This window comes from Nothobranchius furzeri, chromosome 10 (assembly GCF_043380555.1).
Source record: "Nothobranchius furzeri strain GRZ-AD chromosome 10, NfurGRZ-RIMD1, whole genome shotgun sequence".
In the NCBI taxonomy this organism is placed as follows: domain Eukaryota; kingdom Metazoa; phylum Chordata; class Actinopteri; order Cyprinodontiformes; family Nothobranchiidae; genus Nothobranchius; species Nothobranchius furzeri.
Window position 1 is genome coordinate 72,774,762 of NC_091750.1, and position 21,342 is coordinate 72,796,103.

The 21,342-nt window shown below is 40.5% G+C and overlaps 1 protein-coding gene, 1 long non-coding RNA gene and 1 pseudogene across 2 annotated transcripts in view; all 3 read right to left on the reverse strand.

The window, feature by feature from the left end:
- The window catches only part of LOC139072311 (nuclear pore complex-interacting protein family member B5-like), a 1,622-nt gene extending 975 nt beyond the window's left edge, over nt 1-647 (reverse strand). Inside the window, exon 1 of the mRNA XM_070555959.1 lies at nt 1-647. This exon is cut by the window's left edge and continues 975 nt beyond it. Coding sequence (XP_070412060.1) covers nt 1-515 — 515 coding nt within the window. The 5' untranslated portion in view covers nt 516-647.
- LOC139072319 (uncharacterized) overlaps nt 1-21,342 on the reverse strand; it is a 46,036-nt gene that overhangs the window by 7,990 nt on the left and 16,704 nt on the right. The gene's annotated exons all lie outside the window — the stretch shown is intronic.
- On the reverse strand, nt 564-1,385 carry LOC139072146 (guanine nucleotide exchange factor subunit RIC1-like; annotated as a pseudogene).

A 21,342-nucleotide genomic window follows, 5' to 3' on the forward strand; every position in this document is an offset into this window, starting at 1 on the left:
GATAAACAGATGGATGATGGATGGATTAAGGATGGATGGATGGATGGATAAACAGATGGATGATCGATGGATGGATGGATGGATGACTGGATGGATGGATGGATGGATGGATAAACAGATGGATGGATAAACAGATGGATGGATGGATGGATAAACAGATGGATGATGGATGGATGGATGGATGGATGGATGATGGATGGATGGATAAACAGATGGATGATGGATGGATGGATGGATGGATAAACAGATGGATGATGGATGGATGGATGATGGATGGATGGATAAACAGATGGATGGATAAACAGATGGATGATGGATGGATGGATAAACAGATGGATGATGGATGGATGGATGGATGATGGATGGATGGATAAACAGATGGATGATGGATGGATGGATGGATAAACAGATGGATGATGGATGGATGGATGATGGATGGATGGATGGATAAACAGATGGATGATGGATGGATGGATGGATGGATGGATGGATGGATGGATGAATGATGGATACATAGATGGATAGATAAATAGATGGATGGATGGATAAACAGATGGATGATGGATGGATTAAGGATGGATGGATGGATAAACAGATAGATGGATAGACGGATGGATAAACAGATGGATGATCGATGGATGGATGGATGGATGGATGGATGGATGGATAAACAGATGGATGGATAAACAGATGGATGGATGGATGGATAAACAGATGGATGATGGATGGATGGATGGATGATGGATGGATGGATAAACAGATGGATGATGGATGGATGGATGGATGGATGGATGGATAGATAAACAGATGGATGATGGATGGATGGATAAACAGATGGATGGATGGATGGATAAACAGATGGATGGATGGATGGATGGATGGATAGATAAACAGATGGATGATGGATGGATGGAAAAACAGATGGATGGATGGATGGATGGATAAACAGATGGATGTTGGATGGATGGATGGATAGATAAACAGATGGATGGATGTATGTATGGATAAACAGATGGATGATGGATGGATGGATGGATAAACAGATGGATGATGGATGGATGGATGGATAGATAAACAGATGGATGGATGGATGTATGGATAAACAGATGGATGATGGATGGATGGATGGATAAACAGATGGATGGATGGATGGATGGATAAACAGATGGATGATGGATGGATGGATGGATAGATAAACAGATGGATGGATGGATGTATGGATAAACAGATGGATGATGGATGGATGGATGGATAAACAGATGGACGATGGATGGATGGATGGATGAGGTGTTCCATGGACTCCTGCACCAGGAGGACGGCTGGACAAAAGCAGAAGGCTCTGCTCTCGGCTGTGATGACTGATGCCCACAGTGCTGAACATTCATCCTGCATCCTGATTGGCTGAGTTCAGCGCGCCAGGGGAGGTGTGACAGAAGTGCTCTCCCTCACAACCCATCAGCTGAATAATTACCGCTAACATGCTCCTCCGCTGGGTTCTGCTGCCATAATCGGACCCTCTGTCTTACACTAATGGAAAATTACGGCAGCAGCGGCAGCGATCCGGGTCACCGGGGACTCGGACGGATGAATTCAGGTCAGGTGCTGTCTGCAGACGAGGATGAAGAGTTCTTAAGTAAGGAACCGGAGTGGAAGCAGGTTTTTCCAGCTGTTCTCTCTGTGTTCTGGTCACCAGGAGAGCCGGTTCCCACCCAACAGTTAATGAAGGGTGTTAAGCTCACAGGTTTTATAGAATCATAAAAGCTGCTGAAGTTTATCTGACAACAATCAGGCTCGTGTCCCAAATCCTGCAGAAACAAGCTGAAGCACGGCCGTGGGGTTGGAGCTTTTAGTTTTGTGTGGCTGACAGAACGTTCTTAGTCCTTGTGGACGTCTCAGAGCCAAAACACCTGGATCACAAACCGCTATCTGGAACAAAACACTTTCCTGTCTTCCATTTATTCTTCTCCAACATCTAAAACCTGCTGGAACTGACAGTCCCTCTAAATCAGGTTGTCCAAAGTGAGGCCCGGGGGCCATGCATGGGCTTCTCCGTCAGCATGGGTACGGAAACACGCAGCACATTTAAGGCTAGTTTGTTCTGCACTCACACTCAATGACGTCCATGTTGTGTAGCAATACTCCGCTAGGACAGCAGAGGGCGTAGCGCTTTTCTGGGATATCCTGCCACCATTGCAGTCGCATCTCTCTGTGTGTGTGTTTATGTATTTCACGGACAAATCTGTCCTCCGTTAGTCGGCACAAGAGCCCTCCGACAGGCGTAGACATGCCCAACACCCGTCGTAAGAGACAGAGACTTTTGATTGGTCCGTAATCACAATAGCAAATGCACTATTGTGGACCGGATACCCCAGAAAAGCGCTACACCCTCTGGCTCTGGCTCTACCACCCAGATGACGGATAAGTCTGAGGAGAGAACATCGTGCGTGTGTGTGTGACTCCAAACTGGCGCTGATAGAGGTATAAACCAGGCTTTCCCTTACGAAAAAGAAGTATACTTTAAGTATTTAATTTCAAGTATACTTAAGTGTACAGAAGTTTATTTGCATACTTGTTCTTAAAGTTTACTTAGAAGTATACTCCTTGGGACTAAATTGGGCCGCTAAAAGTATACTTGAAGTATACTACAAGTATACTTCAAAGTAATAATTTAAGTTTATTTGTAGTGTACTTCTGATATAATTGAGTATACTTTTCTCTTTGAAAGTATACTTAAAGTAACCTCACAAGTGTACTTGGAGTGTACTTCAGATATAATTGAGTATACTTTTCTCCTTGAAAGTATACTTGTAGTGTACTTCTGATATAAATGAGTATACTTTTCTCCTTGGAAGTATACTTAAAAGTAACAATATAAGTTTACTTGTAGTGTACTCCTGATATAGTTGAGTATACTTTTCTCCTTGAAAGTATACTTATAAGTTTACTTGTAGTGTACTTCTGATATAATTGAGTATACTTTTCTCCTTGGAAGTATACTTAAAAGTAACAATATAAGTTTACTTGTAGTGTACTCCCGATATAGTTGAGTATACTTTTCTCATTGAAAGTATACTTAAAAGTAACAGTATAAGTTTACTTCTAATAAAATTGAGTAAACTTTTGCCCTTGAAAGTATACTTAAAAATAAACTTTAAGTAACATTATAAGTTTACTTGTAGTGTACTTCTGAAATAATTGAGTATACTTTTCTCTTTGAATGTATACTTAAAATTATACTTAAAGTAATAATATAAGTTTACTTGTAGTGTACTTCTGATATAATTGAGTATACTTTTCTCCTTGGAAGTATACTTAAAAGTAACAATATAAGTTTACTTGTAGTATACTCCTGATATAGTTGAGTATACTTTTCTCCTTGAAAGTATACTTATAAGTTTACTTGTAGTGTACTTCTGATATAATTGAGTATACTTTTCTCCTTGGAAGTATACTTAAAAGTAACAATATAAGTTTACTTGTAGTGTACTCCTGATATAGTTGAGTATACTTTTCTCATTGAAAGTATACTTAAAAGTAACAGTATAAGTTTACTTCTAATAAAATTGAGTAAACTTTTGCCCTTGAAAGTATACTTAAAAATAAACTTTAAGTAACATTATAAGTTTACTTGTAGTGCACTTCTGAAATAATTGAGTATACTTTTCTCTTTGAAAGTATACTTAAAATTATACTTAAAGTAATAATGTATGTTTACTTGTAGTGTACTTCTTATATAATTGAGTATACTTACAGTTTTGAAAGTACACTTTACAGTAAACTTGACGTAATATTCTTTTAGTACATTTAAGTATCTCTATTTTTTCTATAAACACATACTGCAAGTAACATTTAACATCTGCTATTTGCTTACTACCAATACATTTAATTTCCACTATTTACTGATACTTCGTCTTTATGCAGAGAAAAAAAAATTAAATAAAATAGCTAAGTCATTTTGTTTAAATGTATTAAACAGAGGATTAGAACAGAACAAAAACAGACCTGTTTACCAGGATTAATCAAAGATGAGAACGCAAACTGTTCTGAACATGACGTGTTAATTCTGTCCATTTTGAAAGACTTTTTACAAATGCCTTTAAAAAATCAGTCCATTTTATGGATCCACTTGCTTGGTTGTTGATGCCTTTTTGAAGTTTTCATTGTTGCATTTCTTTCGTGTTATTTTTCTTACATCTTGAACGCGCAGAGATGGAAACTTCAACTGAGCATGCCCTGTGAACACACAAAGCAAAAAAATGAACACTTGAACTGTTAGGTGAACTCTGACACCACAAAATCTTTACAGTTCATACACTGTAAACCCGAATAAGTAGGCAGAACTCAAAAAATGTAAGGCAATCAGTTGCCTCATATTTTCTGAGTTTATAAACTCAGATATTTGAGTATATCAGACCATAAATAAACTTAAATATTTGGAGTTTATATTAAATATATTTTCAAATTATGATCAAATTAAAGTTACTGATTAAGCCAACTCAAACAGAAAATAAAACAAAATTTGAAAGAAACAATTACAAACGCACACTTTTGAAAACTGGACAACAGCAGTGTGTAGTCTTTTTTTGAGTAGGTGGTTTAAAGCAACATCAGGATGCACATCGATTCAACATTAACAAAATATGAATTACACTAACCACTATCAAGTAAGTCAGTGAGTACTTTATGCCATTTGGCATAAACCTAGTTGAGTATTGAATCGGATTAGCCTATGGGCTAATCCGATTCAATTATTCACGCTAAACTAAAGCCACAAATGGAGTTGCCAGACTCAGAACGGCTGGACGAACAGAGAAAAGGTAAAACTCAACTGTTCCTCCCACTGTCTTTATGGGTGACCCCGAGAGGAAAGTTGACCATTGAGCAGGGTTGATGGTTTATCCCTTGAGGTCCACGTGACGGGGTGAGGAGTGAGCACCACCTCACCCCTGCCACGTGGACCTCAAGGGATAAACCATCAACCCTGCTCAATGGTCAACTTTCCTCGCGGGGTCCTACCCATTAGGACAGTGGGAGGGTTAACTCAAGGAGAAGTGGAAAATGAACATATTTGCCCAAATGGTGGTGTGTTACTTTAACATCAACAATTAAAGAGCAGACAAATAGTAAATTACATTGTGGATGTGGACAATGCTCTAACAGAGTGAGCCATCTGAATCCACCACTCTTTCAGATTTTGAGTTACACATGTAACATCAGGTCATTTTTGACTCTGCAGCTTGGGTGACAGTTTAGACTCATCAAGACCAAGTAAGATTTTCTGCGTGAACTCAAATGTGTTGGTCAGTCCCTTCGGATAATCTAGATGTAAGGCATAGATGAGGCCGAACATTACCAGGAAGGCATCAGGAAGCCTGGAGAGGTTGACAATCACATCACCCTCTAGGAGAACAGATTCTCACTGGGTCGTACGTAACCGGACTCTCGGCATCATCTGTGATGGTTGTCAGGAGGACAACTGCTGCATCCCTGAGGTCCGGCTCATTGGTATCATCCTTACAAAAATGAAAGGGAGATCATACACTAATCACATCTGAACTGAAACTCTGACTGTGGACATTTTTATTTCAGTAGATTTTCATGTAAATAACAATAAATGCAGTCTGATAGACTCCTGTTTAGGGCTGGGCAACATATCAAAGATTTATCGTTATCCAAGTTCTTGTCTCTCATCCAGATAATTTTTCCCATGTCAATAAATTTGATAATAAAAAAATGAAAAGATGTGTAAGTTGGCCACATTTATGTCCCTTTAAGAAGCTGTAGCACCTTGAGTCATGTAAAATTTTAGTCAATGTAATACATGAGACAGCCCCATCTAGTGGACAAATATTGTTGCTACGCATTCCTGTAGTTATCGTCTACTTATCGTTATCGAGGTGAGATCTTCAATATATGGTGTTATTGATTTTAGGCCATATCGCCCAGCCCTACCCCCGTTCATTCTGTTGCTTTGTGTTCTCATTTACGAATAAAGTGAGATGGCTTCCGTGTGTGCCAGTGTTATGCTAATGAAAGCTGCTTGAATTCTTTGCAGTGATTGTTGATTTTTCTCAGTGCCTTAAAGCCTGCCACACATGAGTGCCATCTGCTGAGCAAACGGTCTCGAATGACCGCTTGCTCAGCAGATACCTCGCCATGTGCGCCTGATTTTGACAGTTTTCCGCCTCACGAGACACTGAGGTGAATATCTGACCAGTTAAGATATTTTCCGCCTCACAGGGGTAAAAACTCGCCGTGTGCGCATTACCGAGCTGCTGGTTGAGCTGAAATATTCTAGTGGCCAACCAAAGCACGTTCTCCGCTCACATGACCCCAAGATGGCAGCCCCCTGTCTGCATGTCAGAAAAGAAACAACACAGAGACAGAGCTGGAAACGGAGGAAATGCCTATCCTTTTTTGTTGAAACGTCGCCGCCACCGGCATTTGAAGGTTAGGAAAATATGGGTACAGTAGCTGGAAAGATGGACCAGGCAAGGAGTTTATGCCAGTTTACTCCAAGAGATGCACCTGGAAGACCCAGAATCCTTCCGAAAGGGTAATGGAAACAGTGGGCCCATCGATCCGCAAGGTACCGTTTTGTTTATTTTTCAGACACGCAGACAGGGCAAGGGGCTGCATCTGAATACATCTTGGGGTCATGTGAGCGGAGAAAGTGCTTTGATTGGCCACTAGAATATTTCAGCTTAGCCAGCAGCTCAGTAGTGCACACACAGCGAGTTTTTACCCCTGTGAGGCGGAAAATATCTAACTGGTCAGATATTCACCTCAGTGTCTCGTGAGGCAGAAAACTCAGTGAAAATCAGGCGCACATGGCGAGCATTCTGCTGAGCAAACAGTCATTCGAGGCCGTTTGCTCAGCTGATTGCTCTCGTGTGTGGCAGGCTTAAACATCTTGCCAAAGGTTTGTAGTTGAAACAATGGCACTTTTTCCAAAATGTTCATGTGCGTTGTCCTTGTGTTGTCTTTATGCATAAATAAATAGAATGATTTGTTCAAATTTACAATACTGGGACTTACCACACATGTCCTCAAAAATCCAGAGGTTTCCTCACGTAGATAGACAGGAAGGGCATGGAGAACAGTGGTACGCCTTGTGTGGACATCATGTAATTCCTAAGAAGATTAAGAGTGTAAATACTGTCAAGTTTACTAATCAAACTCAATGCCAAATTGCTCTGACCAATTTTCCAAGACAGTGATATCTGCATCTAAATCCAATGATAAACTGCTGAATTCAAAAGTTAATTTGAAGTGTTTAGCATTACATATTACGGAGGGGTATTAGGGCAACTGAAGAAGAAAAAATTCTGAAAATAAATAAAGTCAGAATTCTGACATTTATCTCAGTATTCAATTGTTTCCTTCAGTGTAGGGCTGCAACAAACGATTATTTGGATAATCGATTAATCGGATGGGGTCTCGACACGATTAATCGATTAATCGGATTACATGGGGAAATTTTTAAAAACTGCTAGGGAAACGTTATTTCTCTCCTTCCTTCACTTTATTTAACACAACATTATTAGAAAACAGTTCAATAGCAGAAAAACAACATGCCATCACCTAAATTGTCTTAAAAGGTGTATAGACAGAGACCCTAAGCTACATCTATCTGTGACCTAAAATGCTTGGTCCAAGTTAAACAGCTTAAGGGCAATTCTCATCTGTTTTGTTTGATCTCATCTGTTGACATTTATTTTAAATGTAATTAAACATAGGCTGTGAATTAATCAAAATTGATCACTATTTCCAAAAATGACTGAAAAAATACCAAATAAAACAAAAGTAAATGAATGCCATCCTCCTTGCGATGATGCCCTGGGCAACTGCCATAAAGTCACATCAAGAAATGCTGCTGATCATTCCAATGATCCCAAATAGACTCACATTAGGCCACATGAAAGCAACTGAACCCAAAAATATATTAACCAGTATATAACTGCACTCTCACACAACACGCCTGCAGCAACAGTTAGGACTCCTCCCTCCCTTTTAAAAGCGTTTTTGCTTCTGAGGACATTGTGGTTGTAAAACCACACGCTAGTAGTCTGGCCCCGGTGTGATCAACCAGTTTCTGCAGGAATGTGACGGCAGAACCAGGGCCAGATTAACACTTTGTTGTACCCTGGGCAACAATATTCAAGGGCTCCATCATCACGACCCAAGGATCACCATAATGTGGTCACATACAGAATATTTTACTGTAATATGCAGTAAATATACTCAATACTTGAATGCCTGACAACACGTAACCCGCCCAGAGTAACCTTTTACCCACCTCGTGTGGACTGACCAATGAGGAGAGGGTCTTAACTTGAGGCCCTCTCTTCATTGGTCAGTCTGCATGAGATGACTCTCAACTGACGTTCAGTCATAGGCAGCGAAGCGTCTCTGTGCAGCGCAAAAGCCCGGGTGGACAGTTTGTTGTTTATAGGGTGACCATATTTCCATTTCCAAACAAGAGGACAGGGGATCTGTGCCTATGACGTCACACTATGGCAACGCCACACAAACCACGTTGGGACCCATTTTTTGTAAGAACTAAATTAATATCAGATTCTGCCAATAAAAGGGCTCTAAAACAATTCATATGTAAATATTTTGCATATTTAATGCAAAATCTAATTTTTCTGCTTTAGTGCTGCAACAAGGTTTTATTAATAATAAATTATTATACCTTTTGTTTTACTACAGCATAAGCTTCCTGTGCACAGATTATTAAGGATGCTTGTTTCAGCTGTGAGATTAGACGATAGGATCAATGAAAAAATAAGTTGTCACACACTCCATGGAAACTTTCAGAGAATCCACAAATAGTGGCTTTCAAATGGTTTTGTTACTTTTAGCAAGTTTAGAAAAGCAGCAGATGAGACAGCATGTCTGATAATTTAGTTTTTCATCTGATAATATTAGAACATGTCAGTAATGTCTGAGGGGCTTTTATAAACACTGTATAACTAACATTCCTGGAGAGGGTATGAATTACACAGAGGCTTCTGGGGAGCCCAGTTATTGGGGGGGTGGCGGGGGGCATTTTGCCTTGGCCCCCAAAATGTCTTGAAACGGCCCTGGGTGTGTGACTGAGTTTGGAAGGTGATCTGAATTGTATCAGATGTATAAATATGACATGTGTATAACTTATTGTTTTTTACTGGTAAAAACGTGTAGTGGAGATAACTCTACCTACATTTTACTTTTCAACACTTTGTTTTGTTTTCTTGTTTTTATTGAACTATTTTCCTGTCCTGTCTTTCTCTCATCTTCCTGCATCTCCTCTTGATTCTCAAGAAAATCTGTTGCCTGGATTCTTACCTTTTCACCTCATCAGTTACTTTTGAGCAGATCAAAGGGATCTCCTGACCGAAAAGCGCAGAGCGCGTTTTCGATGCTGCGTGAGGTGACATCACCACAGCACAGGTGATGAGCTCCGCAGTAGCGAGCTTCAGGCACAAATAAGACAGAAAATAGAGAACATGTGCGGACATGAACGATCGTGTGCTAATTATAGTTTTTTGGTTGCGCCACTTTGAGAATGGACCGTGCGCTGGAAGCAGCATGCCTGGATCGCTGTGCAACAATGCGGAACCGGTTCGCAGCAGCGCAAGTCTGCCGGCTCTCTCTCGTGCTGATCTGCCGGCTCTCCCTCGCGCTGATCTGCCGGCTCTCCCTCGCGCTGATCTGCGGCTCTCCCTCGCGCTGATCTGCCGGCTCTCCCTCGCGCTGATCTGCGGCTCTCCCTCGCGCTGATCTGCGGCTCTCCCTAGCGCTGATCTGACTTGCTCTGGTCTGCGCGCAACGGCGGGCGGGGGGGGGGGGGGGGGGGGGGGTGCGCTTTTGGAAGAGTTGTGCGACACAACGAATCGATGACGCAATTCGTTGCCAACGCTTTTAGTAATCGATTTACATCGAATTTATCGATTCGTTGTTGCAGCCCTACTTCAGTGGCCCTAATACTGCCTTATTGCCTAAGAGTATTAGAGTCACTGAAGAAAAAGAAAAGAAATGAGAAAAAAAAAAGTCAGATAATTTCAAAATTCTGGGATTAAAGTCAGAATTCTGACTTTTTTCATGAACCTAAAACCAAACAAACAAAAAACTATTTAGGAATTGTTTTTGTTAAAAAAAATCAAAACAAACAAAAAAAGCCTGAATTTTAAGATTTAAGTCAGAATTCTGATCCCCCCTCATAATCTTCCCCAATTTCCCCCTTTTTTTTGTTTTAGGTACCAGTCAGAACTCTGAGATTAAACTCAGATTTATGACTTATTTTCTCAGAATTCTATATTTTTTTTCCATCAGTGGCTCTAATACTCATAGCATAAAGGCATTACCTGTAAATTGTATATTCACCAGTTTTAAAAGACAAATCTGTATACATATATACATACATACATATATAGTCATGTTATTTAGGATGTGTCATCAAAAATGCAGATTGTGAGAATTACTCACCAGTGGTCTCACTTGTATGAACCTCTTGGGGGTCAACAGCAGCATGCCATCAATCTTGTGTGCAGAGAGTGGGGTTGGATCATTGAAGTCTGACCGCAGATTCATAGACAGGCTTCCCGGTGTGGCTGACAGCTCATAGGAACGCAGACGCTCTACATTTACACATCTACACCAGGAAGCATAATCAGTAGAGAAAACATTGTGAATCACAAGGTAGATCTGTGTTAGGCCGGGGACACACCGGCCGCGGAAGCGCCGCGAAGCGCCAAGAAGCGAATCGCTCACGAAATTCGGCCGCTGCTCGCCGCTCCTCAGTTCAGATCAGACGCGCCCCAGTCGAGGCGCGCCTCGGCTCAGCTGTAGTTTTTCTTTTAAAACACTTGGTGTCCTCAATTTCCTCTCTGCCTTTTCTCAGCTATTTTCCTCTACGTGTGTGTGCGCGCGCGCATGTGTGTGTGTGTGTGTGTGTGAACCTATGGTATGAGTTGTTTCTGCCAGTTGAATCTCTTGGAACCCGCTCCAATTCTGCAGCTGTATCCTAGCAGTTTCTTCCGAAATGGGTACGTAAATAAACATGTTTTTCGAGGGTCGTACAGCTCCTTGTGTTTCTCAACTTCCATAATTAATTTAAAGTCATCCATCTTAACTGCTTGCCTCAGACTTTCTGCCTCTCTGTCCTGTTTGCTCCGGTGAAAAGACACCCAAAACCACACACCCCTTCACGTGGTCACACACGCACACAAGTTCGATGTGTGTGTGTGTTCGTGTGGTTTTTCTGCAGTGTCTGATTACGAACACATTTGACTATTGCGGAATTTTATTTTGAAATGCTTTATTTTGTTAACTTTACCGGCCTGCCTCTTATGTCTAGGTTTGACTTCCTGCCAGAATTGACGCGATTCACCCGCGGCTCGCGAAAAAAATAGAGCCGACGCCGAAATGATCGCTGCACGGCGCGGGTTGGGGCGCCGGCGCGAGGCGATTCGCAGCGCTTCGGCGGCCCATGTGGTCTATAGAATAGCTCAACAAGGGCGCCGAATGAAGGCGGCCCCATTTTCGCGGCGCTTCCGTGGTGTGTCCCCGGCGGTGTGTCCCCGGCGTTTTTAGGCAGTCCTCCACTATATACATGAAGCTAAATCATTAATCATCTAAATTGTGTGTGTGTGTGTGTGTGTGTGTGTGTGTGTGTGTGTGTGTGTGTGTGTGTGTGTGTGTGTGTGAGGAGATTCAAGTGTAATTTGACTTATCCACACAAAGCTAAAAACATAACATTTAAGAATCTGGAGTAACAGTGTACAGTAAGAACAAAATTACAACACTAAAATACTGTGAAATTAATAGAAACAGCGTTCTGCGGTTCAAGATATGTGCAACTGAACACTATTTAAAAAAACTATGGAGGGGGACAAAAATGGAGGGAAGGAGGGAACATAGCATCGAGATACAGCACCGCTTCATCTTTTGCGTCACAATCCTCTTCTACGGTTAAAAAAAGCAGGCTGCTTGCAAAGCTATCGCACGGGTGCTAGGGGAAATAGTTTACAACACAGACTGATTTTTTCATCGCTGTACAAGAGACCACTGCTCATTTACTTTTAATAAGTGGACGTTTAAGTTTGACTTGGTGGCGCTGAACTCCCGCTTTCATTTTTTTTCTCAGAACGTCACGTTTAAAAAATTATGATGGAGGGGACAAAAATGGAGGGAATAAGTCTCTAGAAGTCTAATAAAAAAGTATCTAAAGTAATGCTAACCTTTAATAATGAGATAGCGCTGCTCGTTTCATTTAATAAACGGACTTTAGTCACACACAAAGTTAATAACACAGCTAACTCATGCAATGACTTAGCATATTAGCTTGCTACGTGGCCAACATTACTCACCATGTCCGTCTTAAAAACATTTAAGCAACTTTTATGGTGGCTACTTACGTTTAGCTCAGTGGTGCAGAACCAGTGACTGTCAAGTGCAGATGCAGAACAAAAGCGCGACCTCCGACGGTTAATGCTGCTCCGACCCTGCTCTTCTTCTCGGTCTGCTGAGAAGCTTCGAGAGCTGACTGAGCAAATGCTACAAAATAAAAGCACTTCCTGTGCGTGTAATTTCACAATAATTCGTAATTTCATGCTTAATATGTTATTTAGGACAGACAGACAGAGTAGTTATTTCAAAATAAGGAAAAGTTTCAAGCAAGGACAAACTTAATATGGAGGAAGTGATTATGTTAAACAGAAATGACATGTCAAAAAGGACTGATTTCAAAATATATAAAGCTTTACAACAGGATTTGATTGTTAAGAATATAGATATTAAAGAAAAATGGGAACTGGAAGTGAACATAATGATAACAGATGAGGAATGGGAGGAAACACTTGAAGCAGGCCATTAACTAACTAATAGTCCGTCTTGGAGGGAATTTGAATGGAAGGTGAAGATGCATGCTTTAAAACTCCACTTATCATGTCTAAATAGTAACGTTTCAAATTTATGTTGGAGAAAATGCGGGCTAGTGGGAGACTTTTCACATATACTTTTGGACTGCCCTAAATTCATACCATTCTGGGAAGGTGTTAGGGAGAAATTGAAAGAACCTTGAAGGTGAAATTACAATTTAAGTTAAAATGGTTTGTCATGCTGTACCAAAAATCATACACACATAATGGAGACATACGTAATCAGAATTCTGCTTATGACTGCCAAGAAGTGTATTACAGTTTTATGGCTGGACACAGAACCCCCAAGGGTGGCACAGTGGAGAGACAGTTAGACAGGTCTACAAAATGGAACAAATTAATGCAAGACTATGACTGGGACTAGGGAAATTTAAAAAATTTGGGAACCAATAAAACAAATGTTAGAAAGATAGTACTCTCATGTGAAAATTATTATTATTAATTTTAATTTTTTTTATTTATGTTTTTTTTGTCTTTTGGGTGAGTTATTTAGCTAGATCAAAGTAAAATGTAGAATGTAGAAGAGAGCAGATACGATGAATACAGAGAAAGCTTGTCAGAACTATATGTACTGATTGGTGACTTGGTTAAGTTGGATAGATCTCATGGCCACAAGGAAATTCGAACTTTGTTCAGGGAAACACTGCCCTGGAGAAGGGAAGAAGAAACTCAAATGCATCTCCATGTAAATGTTGTTGTTCTAATTCAAAAATAAAAAGTTCCAAATATATATATCTATATATATCTCTATATATATCTATCTATCTATATCTCTCTCTCTCTCTCTCTCTCTCTCTCTCTCTCTCTCTCTCTCTCTCTCTCTCTCTATATATATATATATATATATATATATATATATATATATATATATATATAATAAAGACATTAAAGAACCGAACTTCATGAATGTTTTTTGTGACAAAGAAGTATCTGTTCCAATCACTCTATCAGAGAAAAATCAGAGTTTTAGAAATAACGGGACACTCAGTAGAGCCATTATATAATATTTTTTACAAGTGTATGTAAACTTCTGACCACAACTGTATGTATATATATATACATGTATATATATATATATATGTATAAGTATACTTAATATATATATATATATATATATATACTTATATATATATATATATACTTATAAATAATATATAAGTATATATATATATATATATATATATATATACACATATATACTTATATACTTATATACTATATATATGTATATATATAAGTATATATATATATACTTATATATTATATATAAGTATATATATATCTATCTATATATTAAGTATACTTATACATTACTTGGTGAAATATACTTCTGATAGAGTCAAGTACAAGTATAGTCTAAATGTAAGTAAACTTTAATGTAAGTATGTATTAAAGTATACTTAGTAGTATTTAAAAAATGTACTCGGATAACTATACTTCTATTAAGTACATTGAAAGTAAACTTGGAAGTATACTGTATTCATTTTTAGTATACTTCAAGTATACTTCAGTGTACTTCTTTTTGGTAAGGGTTGGGCTTTCTTCGAGGACAGGAATGAGGAGAAGCATGAGTTTAGAGGTGGAGACTGCGGTGAGAGGAATGAGGAAGTCTCCGTGGTAATAAGTCTATGAGATGCACAACAGTAGATACACTACCGTGGATCGGACACGTGAATGAAGATAAATGAGCCGCCTTTCAGAGACAGAGGACTCCAAAGTGTTTTGCACTACAGCGTATCAGTGATCCATTCACACACACTACTGTAACGGTGGCAGAATTCCCCATTCTGGGTGTGAAACTGCTTTGCAGCACTCCTCGGGTGACGGAGAAGGGAATAACGTGTGAATATTAACACGATATGATCTAGAAGAGTTTGGACTCTAAATGGATTAAAAACTTCCAGCTGAACTGATTTCAGACTGATCCGTTCCGCTCGTGTTAATGATGACTGGATGAATTTATCAAACATAACATATACCATACCGTGTTTCATGCTTTAAATGGATTCATGGTCAGTAAATAATCTGTTTTATTTCCTGTCTGAAGGAGTCGGAGGCCGTCTGCTTCTTTGTTACTGATGTGAAATCAAACCGCAGCGATTTCCTCTGCTTGTTAGCACTTTTACATCCGATGCTCTGATGTTCCTCAGATGAATTTCACACTGCAGTAGATAAGCTAACGAGCTTCAGCCTTTGTTGTTGTTCCTGACTAATCCTCAGTCAGGCAGCGAGCCGCCGGCGCTCCGCTCTTCTGGAAGGTGTGACTCCATCTTCCCTGTCAGGCTTTCACAAAGGCGGTCGACTGGTTTTACTACTTTTGTCCTCTTGCAAGAAAAAAATACAGAAAAGCACAACAAGGTTAATCAGTAGAGCTCCAAATTCCTCCATATGTGTGAGAGATGTTCCTTTATGTGGAACTTTCCCGAGAAAACCGGATCATTTCAACTTCCCAAAGTTAGTTTAGGCTAAAATCAGAAAAGTCAGAGAAGGATCATCAAAACGTAAAAGACGTCATTTAACCATTCACCTTTTAAATGACAATTCCCTTCTTTCTTTAATTAATTCATTCTTCATAATCACCTTTTTTCCATCTCAGGGAAAACCTGCTTCCCTCTGCATCACACTTCCTGTTTCAGATGAAGGATGAAGAACATCCTGGAGGGTTTAGTCCTGATTTAGTGTTCAAAACAGGCTCTTCTTTTATGTTCAGACGTTAAAAAACAGGAATGAAAAAAGTGATTAAAACAAACAACAGCAATTAGGATGAGCCAGACTCATAATCCAAAAGGAAAACAGCCTCATTAGGAGCTAAAACACTCCGCTGACTAATATTCACGTCCTTCTCAGGATTCCTAATTGATCCGATTTAGCTAATCATTATGCTAATGCTAATCTGCTTATTGTTGGAATTGGCTAAAATGATTTAATCAGACCAGTTAGTTCTGTGTGTGTGTGTGTGTGTGTGTGTGTGTGTGTGTGTGTGTGTGTGTGTGTGTGTGTGTGTGTGTGTGTGTGTGTGTGTCTAATATCTTCTACATTTAATGTCATAAATTGATTTTTGATTATTCTCTCCTTGTGCACAGATTCAAATTGTTTTGGAAAATAACAATTATTATTATTATTATTATTATTATTATTATTATTATTATTATTATTATTATTATTATTATTAAATAGCCTGCTGTGTACTTCAGTGGTTTCAGCTATCTGGGTCAGAACCTCATAGTGGGTTTTTCCTAAAAGCCGTTTTTATCATAATTGATGTTGAAGCTAAAAATAAAAGTTTTAAATACTTTAAAGCCTTTTAAACTTATTTAAATGTTATTTTATTATTAATTATAACATGATGGCGACAGAGAGGAAGTCATTAAAGTCCAAAGACTTTTTCCCAGAACTCATCTCTGAGTTCAGTTTTACTTCCTGAAGTCTGGGCGAGTTCTATGGCAGCATGATACTTTTTGTTTGTTGGTGAAACACAAACTACTGCCATCAGCGTCAGTTGTTTTGAGACTCTTATTGTGAAGGACCAAAGGAAGTAAAGTAAAGTAAAGTAAAACTTTATTTATATAGCACTTTTCACAGATAAAATCACAAAGTGCTTCACAACATACATAAAAAGGCAAAACAGGACAGGAGCAGAAGGTCAACTTACATAAACGCTTGTCTAAATAAAAGTGTCTTCAGCTGCTTTTTAAAGGAATCAGCCGAGTCGACCACATGAAGAAACAAGGGCGGAGCGTTCCAAAGTCTGGGAGCTACAGCTTGAAAGGACCGGTCCCCTCTAGTTTTAAATCTGGTCTTAGGGCCCTTCAGGTTCTGACTCGAGGACCGTAGAGTGCAGCCAGAAGAGTGAGGGATTAAAAGGTCTGATAAATATTGTGGAGCTTGTCCATTAAGAGCTCTAAAAGTCAAAACTATAAATTTTAAATCAATTCTAAACTTGACCGGTAGCCAACGTAAAGAAGATAAAACCGGTGTCATGTGAGCCCTTCTATTGGTCCCTGTTAAAAGCCTTGCTGCAGCGTTCTGGACCAACTGGAGACGACTGACATCTGATTTGTTAAAGCAAGTAAAGATAGAATTACAATAATCTAAACGAGAGGAAATAAAAGCATGGATAATCATCTCCAAGTCCGATTTTGAAGTAAAAGCTCTCATTTTGGAAATGTTTCGCAAATGATAAAAGCAGTTCTTTACTAAACGTTTTGAGTGGTAGCTCAAAGTCATGGACTGGTCAAAAAGAACACCACGGTTTCTGAGACTGGTCTGGACTGAGGAGCTCAGGGAACCGAGGTGTTTGATTAAAAGCACTTTCTGTTCAGGAGCGATGATCAGAGTTTCAGTCTTGCTTGAGTTCAACTGAAGACAGTTGCTGGCTAGCCAGTCCTTAATACGCTCAATGCAACCAAGCAGGTCAGCTAACTCGTTAAACTCCGTGTCCGTGAAAGAGCAGTACAGTTGAATGTCATCTGCATATAAATGCTAGGACACAAGTAGTTTGAGTTCTGCTGCAGAAGGCAATAAAAACTGAATTAAATGGTTAAATCAGTAAAGACTCACCCAGAACTTTCAATGACAGTGATAATGAAACCAGAACTGGTTCTGGAGAACTAAGGGGCTCTCTTGAGGCAAGTCTTAATAAAACAGTTTAAAAATAAAACTTTTGGGACATTTTTATGAAAACAGATTCCTCTCCACTCGACCTTGTGGTGTTGCTTTCTTCTCAGTGACCTAAAATCACACGTCTCTATTTAGATCTCTTCATGCAGCTCAGAAATAAAACAGTTTGATGTAGCTTCAGGTTGTTTCCATCTTCAGATTCATTTAGTTTATTCATCGTATCTCCTGTTGGGTGAAACTCTTTGTTTAAATCCAGGTTTAACTGTCCTCTAAGATGGATTCTGTTGTTATATTCAGACTTTTTTGACCCGCAAACAAACATGAAGTAAACAAACGTGTTTTTCTGAGATAAATTATCCCCGTCAGCTCCTGTTACTGTTGTTAAAATGTTCCTGCTGTTTGCTGATAAACTCTGATTAGCTGCTGGGGTATTGATTGACTGCAGGCACCCGGAGCCAAATACTGAATGGCTGATCAGCTTCAGATGGAGCTAACCTGCTGGGCGAAGGCCAGAGGCAAGAGGTTTAATCACAAAACAAATCACAGCTTCCTCATCAAAATGGAATATTTCTGAAAGGTTGTCATTAGTCAAGAAACGAAGCCGTTAAGGATCAGGTCAGAAACAAAAACAGGGCAGTGCTTTGATTCTGCCTCTGAAGAGTTCAAATGAAGTCTTTTAAGTATATGTTTACTATAAAGGAGAAATATTATGACTTTTTAAAGTCATTGTAGTTGGTATAAAACATGTTAATGAATTGTTTTTTTACATTTAATCCCTCTCACATAAAGGTTTCAGAAGTTTTATGCTTGAAGTTTTCGGACCTTCCAGAATGAGCCGTTTCAGGGCTCTGTCAGAAAGCAGGCTGCTGTTGGCCACACCCACCCATTTCCTGATTGGCTTCTATAAGCTGAGAATCTCCAGAGCTGCTGCTGCTACGGGTGAGAGCTGGTTCTATGCTAATTTATTTGTTCGTGACTTCACAAAAGGAGACTTTTTAAAACGGCTCGTTAAAGTCAGATCATTCCTAAAACCAAACACAGACAGAAAACAAATAAATGTTTTTATTTAGGAATGAATACATGTTTTTGTTTACGTGCATACATGTTTACATGTAATAGGGACAGCAAAGACCAACATGGCAGCCAGAAAGTAAAAAAAAAGTTTAAAAAATGTTAATCAAAAAGGAGTCTTAAAAGGTTCCTTTTCTGTCTGACTTAACTGACTAAAGCTCCTCGCTCTGTTTGTAGAACAGTTTTATGTAAAAACTTGTAATTATAGTTTATTCATCTTTCTTGTTGGTTCAAAAACAAATTAGGTAAATGAGGATCACTTGTTTCTAAGGCCCTGTCCACACGTAGCCGGGGATCTGCCGAAACGTAGATGTTTTCTACGTTTTGGCCTGTCATCCACACGAAAACGGAGTTTTTTCACACGAAAACGGATCTTTTTAAAAACTCCGGCCAAAGTGAAGATCTGCGTTTTCTCCGTTTTGGGTGTCTGTGTGTGGACAGACAAAACCGGACTTTTAAGGTCCGCAATGTCACTTTCCGCTACAAAAAAATGCTGACATCACGTGTGCGACCTGTGTTTACACTAGCCGACAGCATGGATGCCCGCAGAGCTGCGCTCTGACACTACTGATCCATCAATTGTCCAAGCGCTTTTTGCTTGTTTGTTTTTGCAAGCGGAATTACTGCTCCTTGCGGAAGACCACAGACGAAGGACGAGGTTAAGAATGGGGGAAGTACTGCCGCCTACAGGTCTGGCATGTCCTTAACAACGTATTTATCCGGGTACATGTGGACAGAGTTTTTTTTTTAAAACGCGTTGGTGTGGATGCAAGTTTTTGGAGGGGCGGATATTCGTTTTTAAAACACCCCGGCTACGTGTGGACTAGGCCTAAATCAGTTGTGGTGGCCATCTTGAATCAGCTGAGCAGCTGAAGACGTTCATCCTGATCTTCATCAAATCCGACCTCTGGTTCAGGAGACATTCAGCCACATCTGGAGACGTTAACAGCTGAAACAAGACCTCCTGCCAAAGCACGACACTGAAACCAGACACATACTGTGGGACAGCTCCATGGCAACCATCTCAGACCTGCCTAGATCTCCTGACCCACTGATGCTCAACAGTTTAGCCAGTAGGTCGACCAGTAAAGCACATTTGAGTCCACAGCATCACCAAATGTTTAACCCTGACCATCCCAGCATGAGAAATGTAGAAAGTAAAACAAATCCTTGTTTTTGTTTCTTGGTTAAAGGAGGATCCGAGGGAAATGCTCAGGTTTCATATATTAGTGATGCAGGACCTGTAGAAGGTCCTTCTTATCGATTAAGTCAGACAAACAATAAATACTTTGGTAACAAAACATTTTTTTCATTACGGATAAAATCTTAAACCTTGGGAATATTTGGTGAGGCCTGACAAAATAAAAGCCTTGTGTGGCACCCAACAGAAAAGGCCACCCAGGGCGTACTAGGCTGTATATCAGGATCAATGTTGAGTTTTAAAAAATCTTTCATCCTCATTTGTTATTTTTAGTCATGAAATCATACATTTTATCACAAAAGTTTCTTTAAAGCCATTTTAAAGAAGCTGATGACACTGAACTGAAAATCATCAGGAGGTGACTGAAACCTCTGACACCAAACAATGAGATGATGAATCACCATCGACCATCAGGAAGGTCATAATTCATATCTGAGGTATGGATCTAATCGTTTGGACCTGGTACTGACTCCAACGTTGGTATCGGTGCTCCCCGTGTTGGTGCCGTTTCCCACGTGAAGTTTCAGCCTGAGCATGAACAGGTGAACAGTTTCATCCCCGTGACTCTTGGAGGTTTATTACAAAACAAATGTTTTCATTTCCTGTTTCCTGTCAGCCGTCGTCGTCGTCGTCGTCGTCTTCCTCCGCTTATCCGGGTCCGGGTCGCGGGGGCAGCATCCCAACTAGGGAGCTCCAGGCCGTCCTCTCCCTGGCCTTGTCCACCAGCTCCTCCGGCAGGACCCCAAGGCGTTCCCGGACCAGATTGGAGATGTAACCTCTCCAACGTGTCCTGGGTCGACCCGGGGGCCTCCTGCCGGCAGGACATGCCCGAAACACCTCCCCGGGGAGGCGTCCAGGAGGCATCCTGACCAGATGCCCAAACCACCTCAACTGGCTCCTTTCGATCCGGAGGAGCAGCGGTTCTACTCCGAGCTCCCGAATGTCCGAGCTCCTCACCCTATCTCTAAGGCTGAGCCCGGCCACCCTACGGAGGAAACTCATTTCGGCCGCTTGTATCCGTGATCTCGTTCTTTCGGTCATTACCCAAAGCTCATGACCATAGGTGAGGATTGGGACGTAGATCGACCGGTAAATCGAGAGCCTGGCTTTCTGGCTCAGCTCCCTCTTCACCACGACAGATCGGCTCAGCGTCCGCATCACTGCAGACGCCGAACCAATCCGCCTGTCGATCTCCCGATCCCTCCTACCCTCACTCGTGAACAAGACCCTGAGATACTTAAACTCCTCCACTTGAGGTAGGACCTCTCCCCCGACCCGGAGGTGGCAAGCCACCCTTTCCCAGTTGAGAACCATGGTCTCAGATTTGGAGGTGCTGATCCTCATCCCAGCCGCTTCACATTCGGCCGCGAACCTACCCAGCAAGAGCTGAAGGTCAGAGCTGGATGAAGCTAGGAGGACCACATCATCCGCAAAAAGCAGAGACGAGATTCTCCTGCCACCAAACTCGACACACTCCACACCACGGCTGCGTCTAGAAATTCTGTCCATAAAAGTGATGAACAG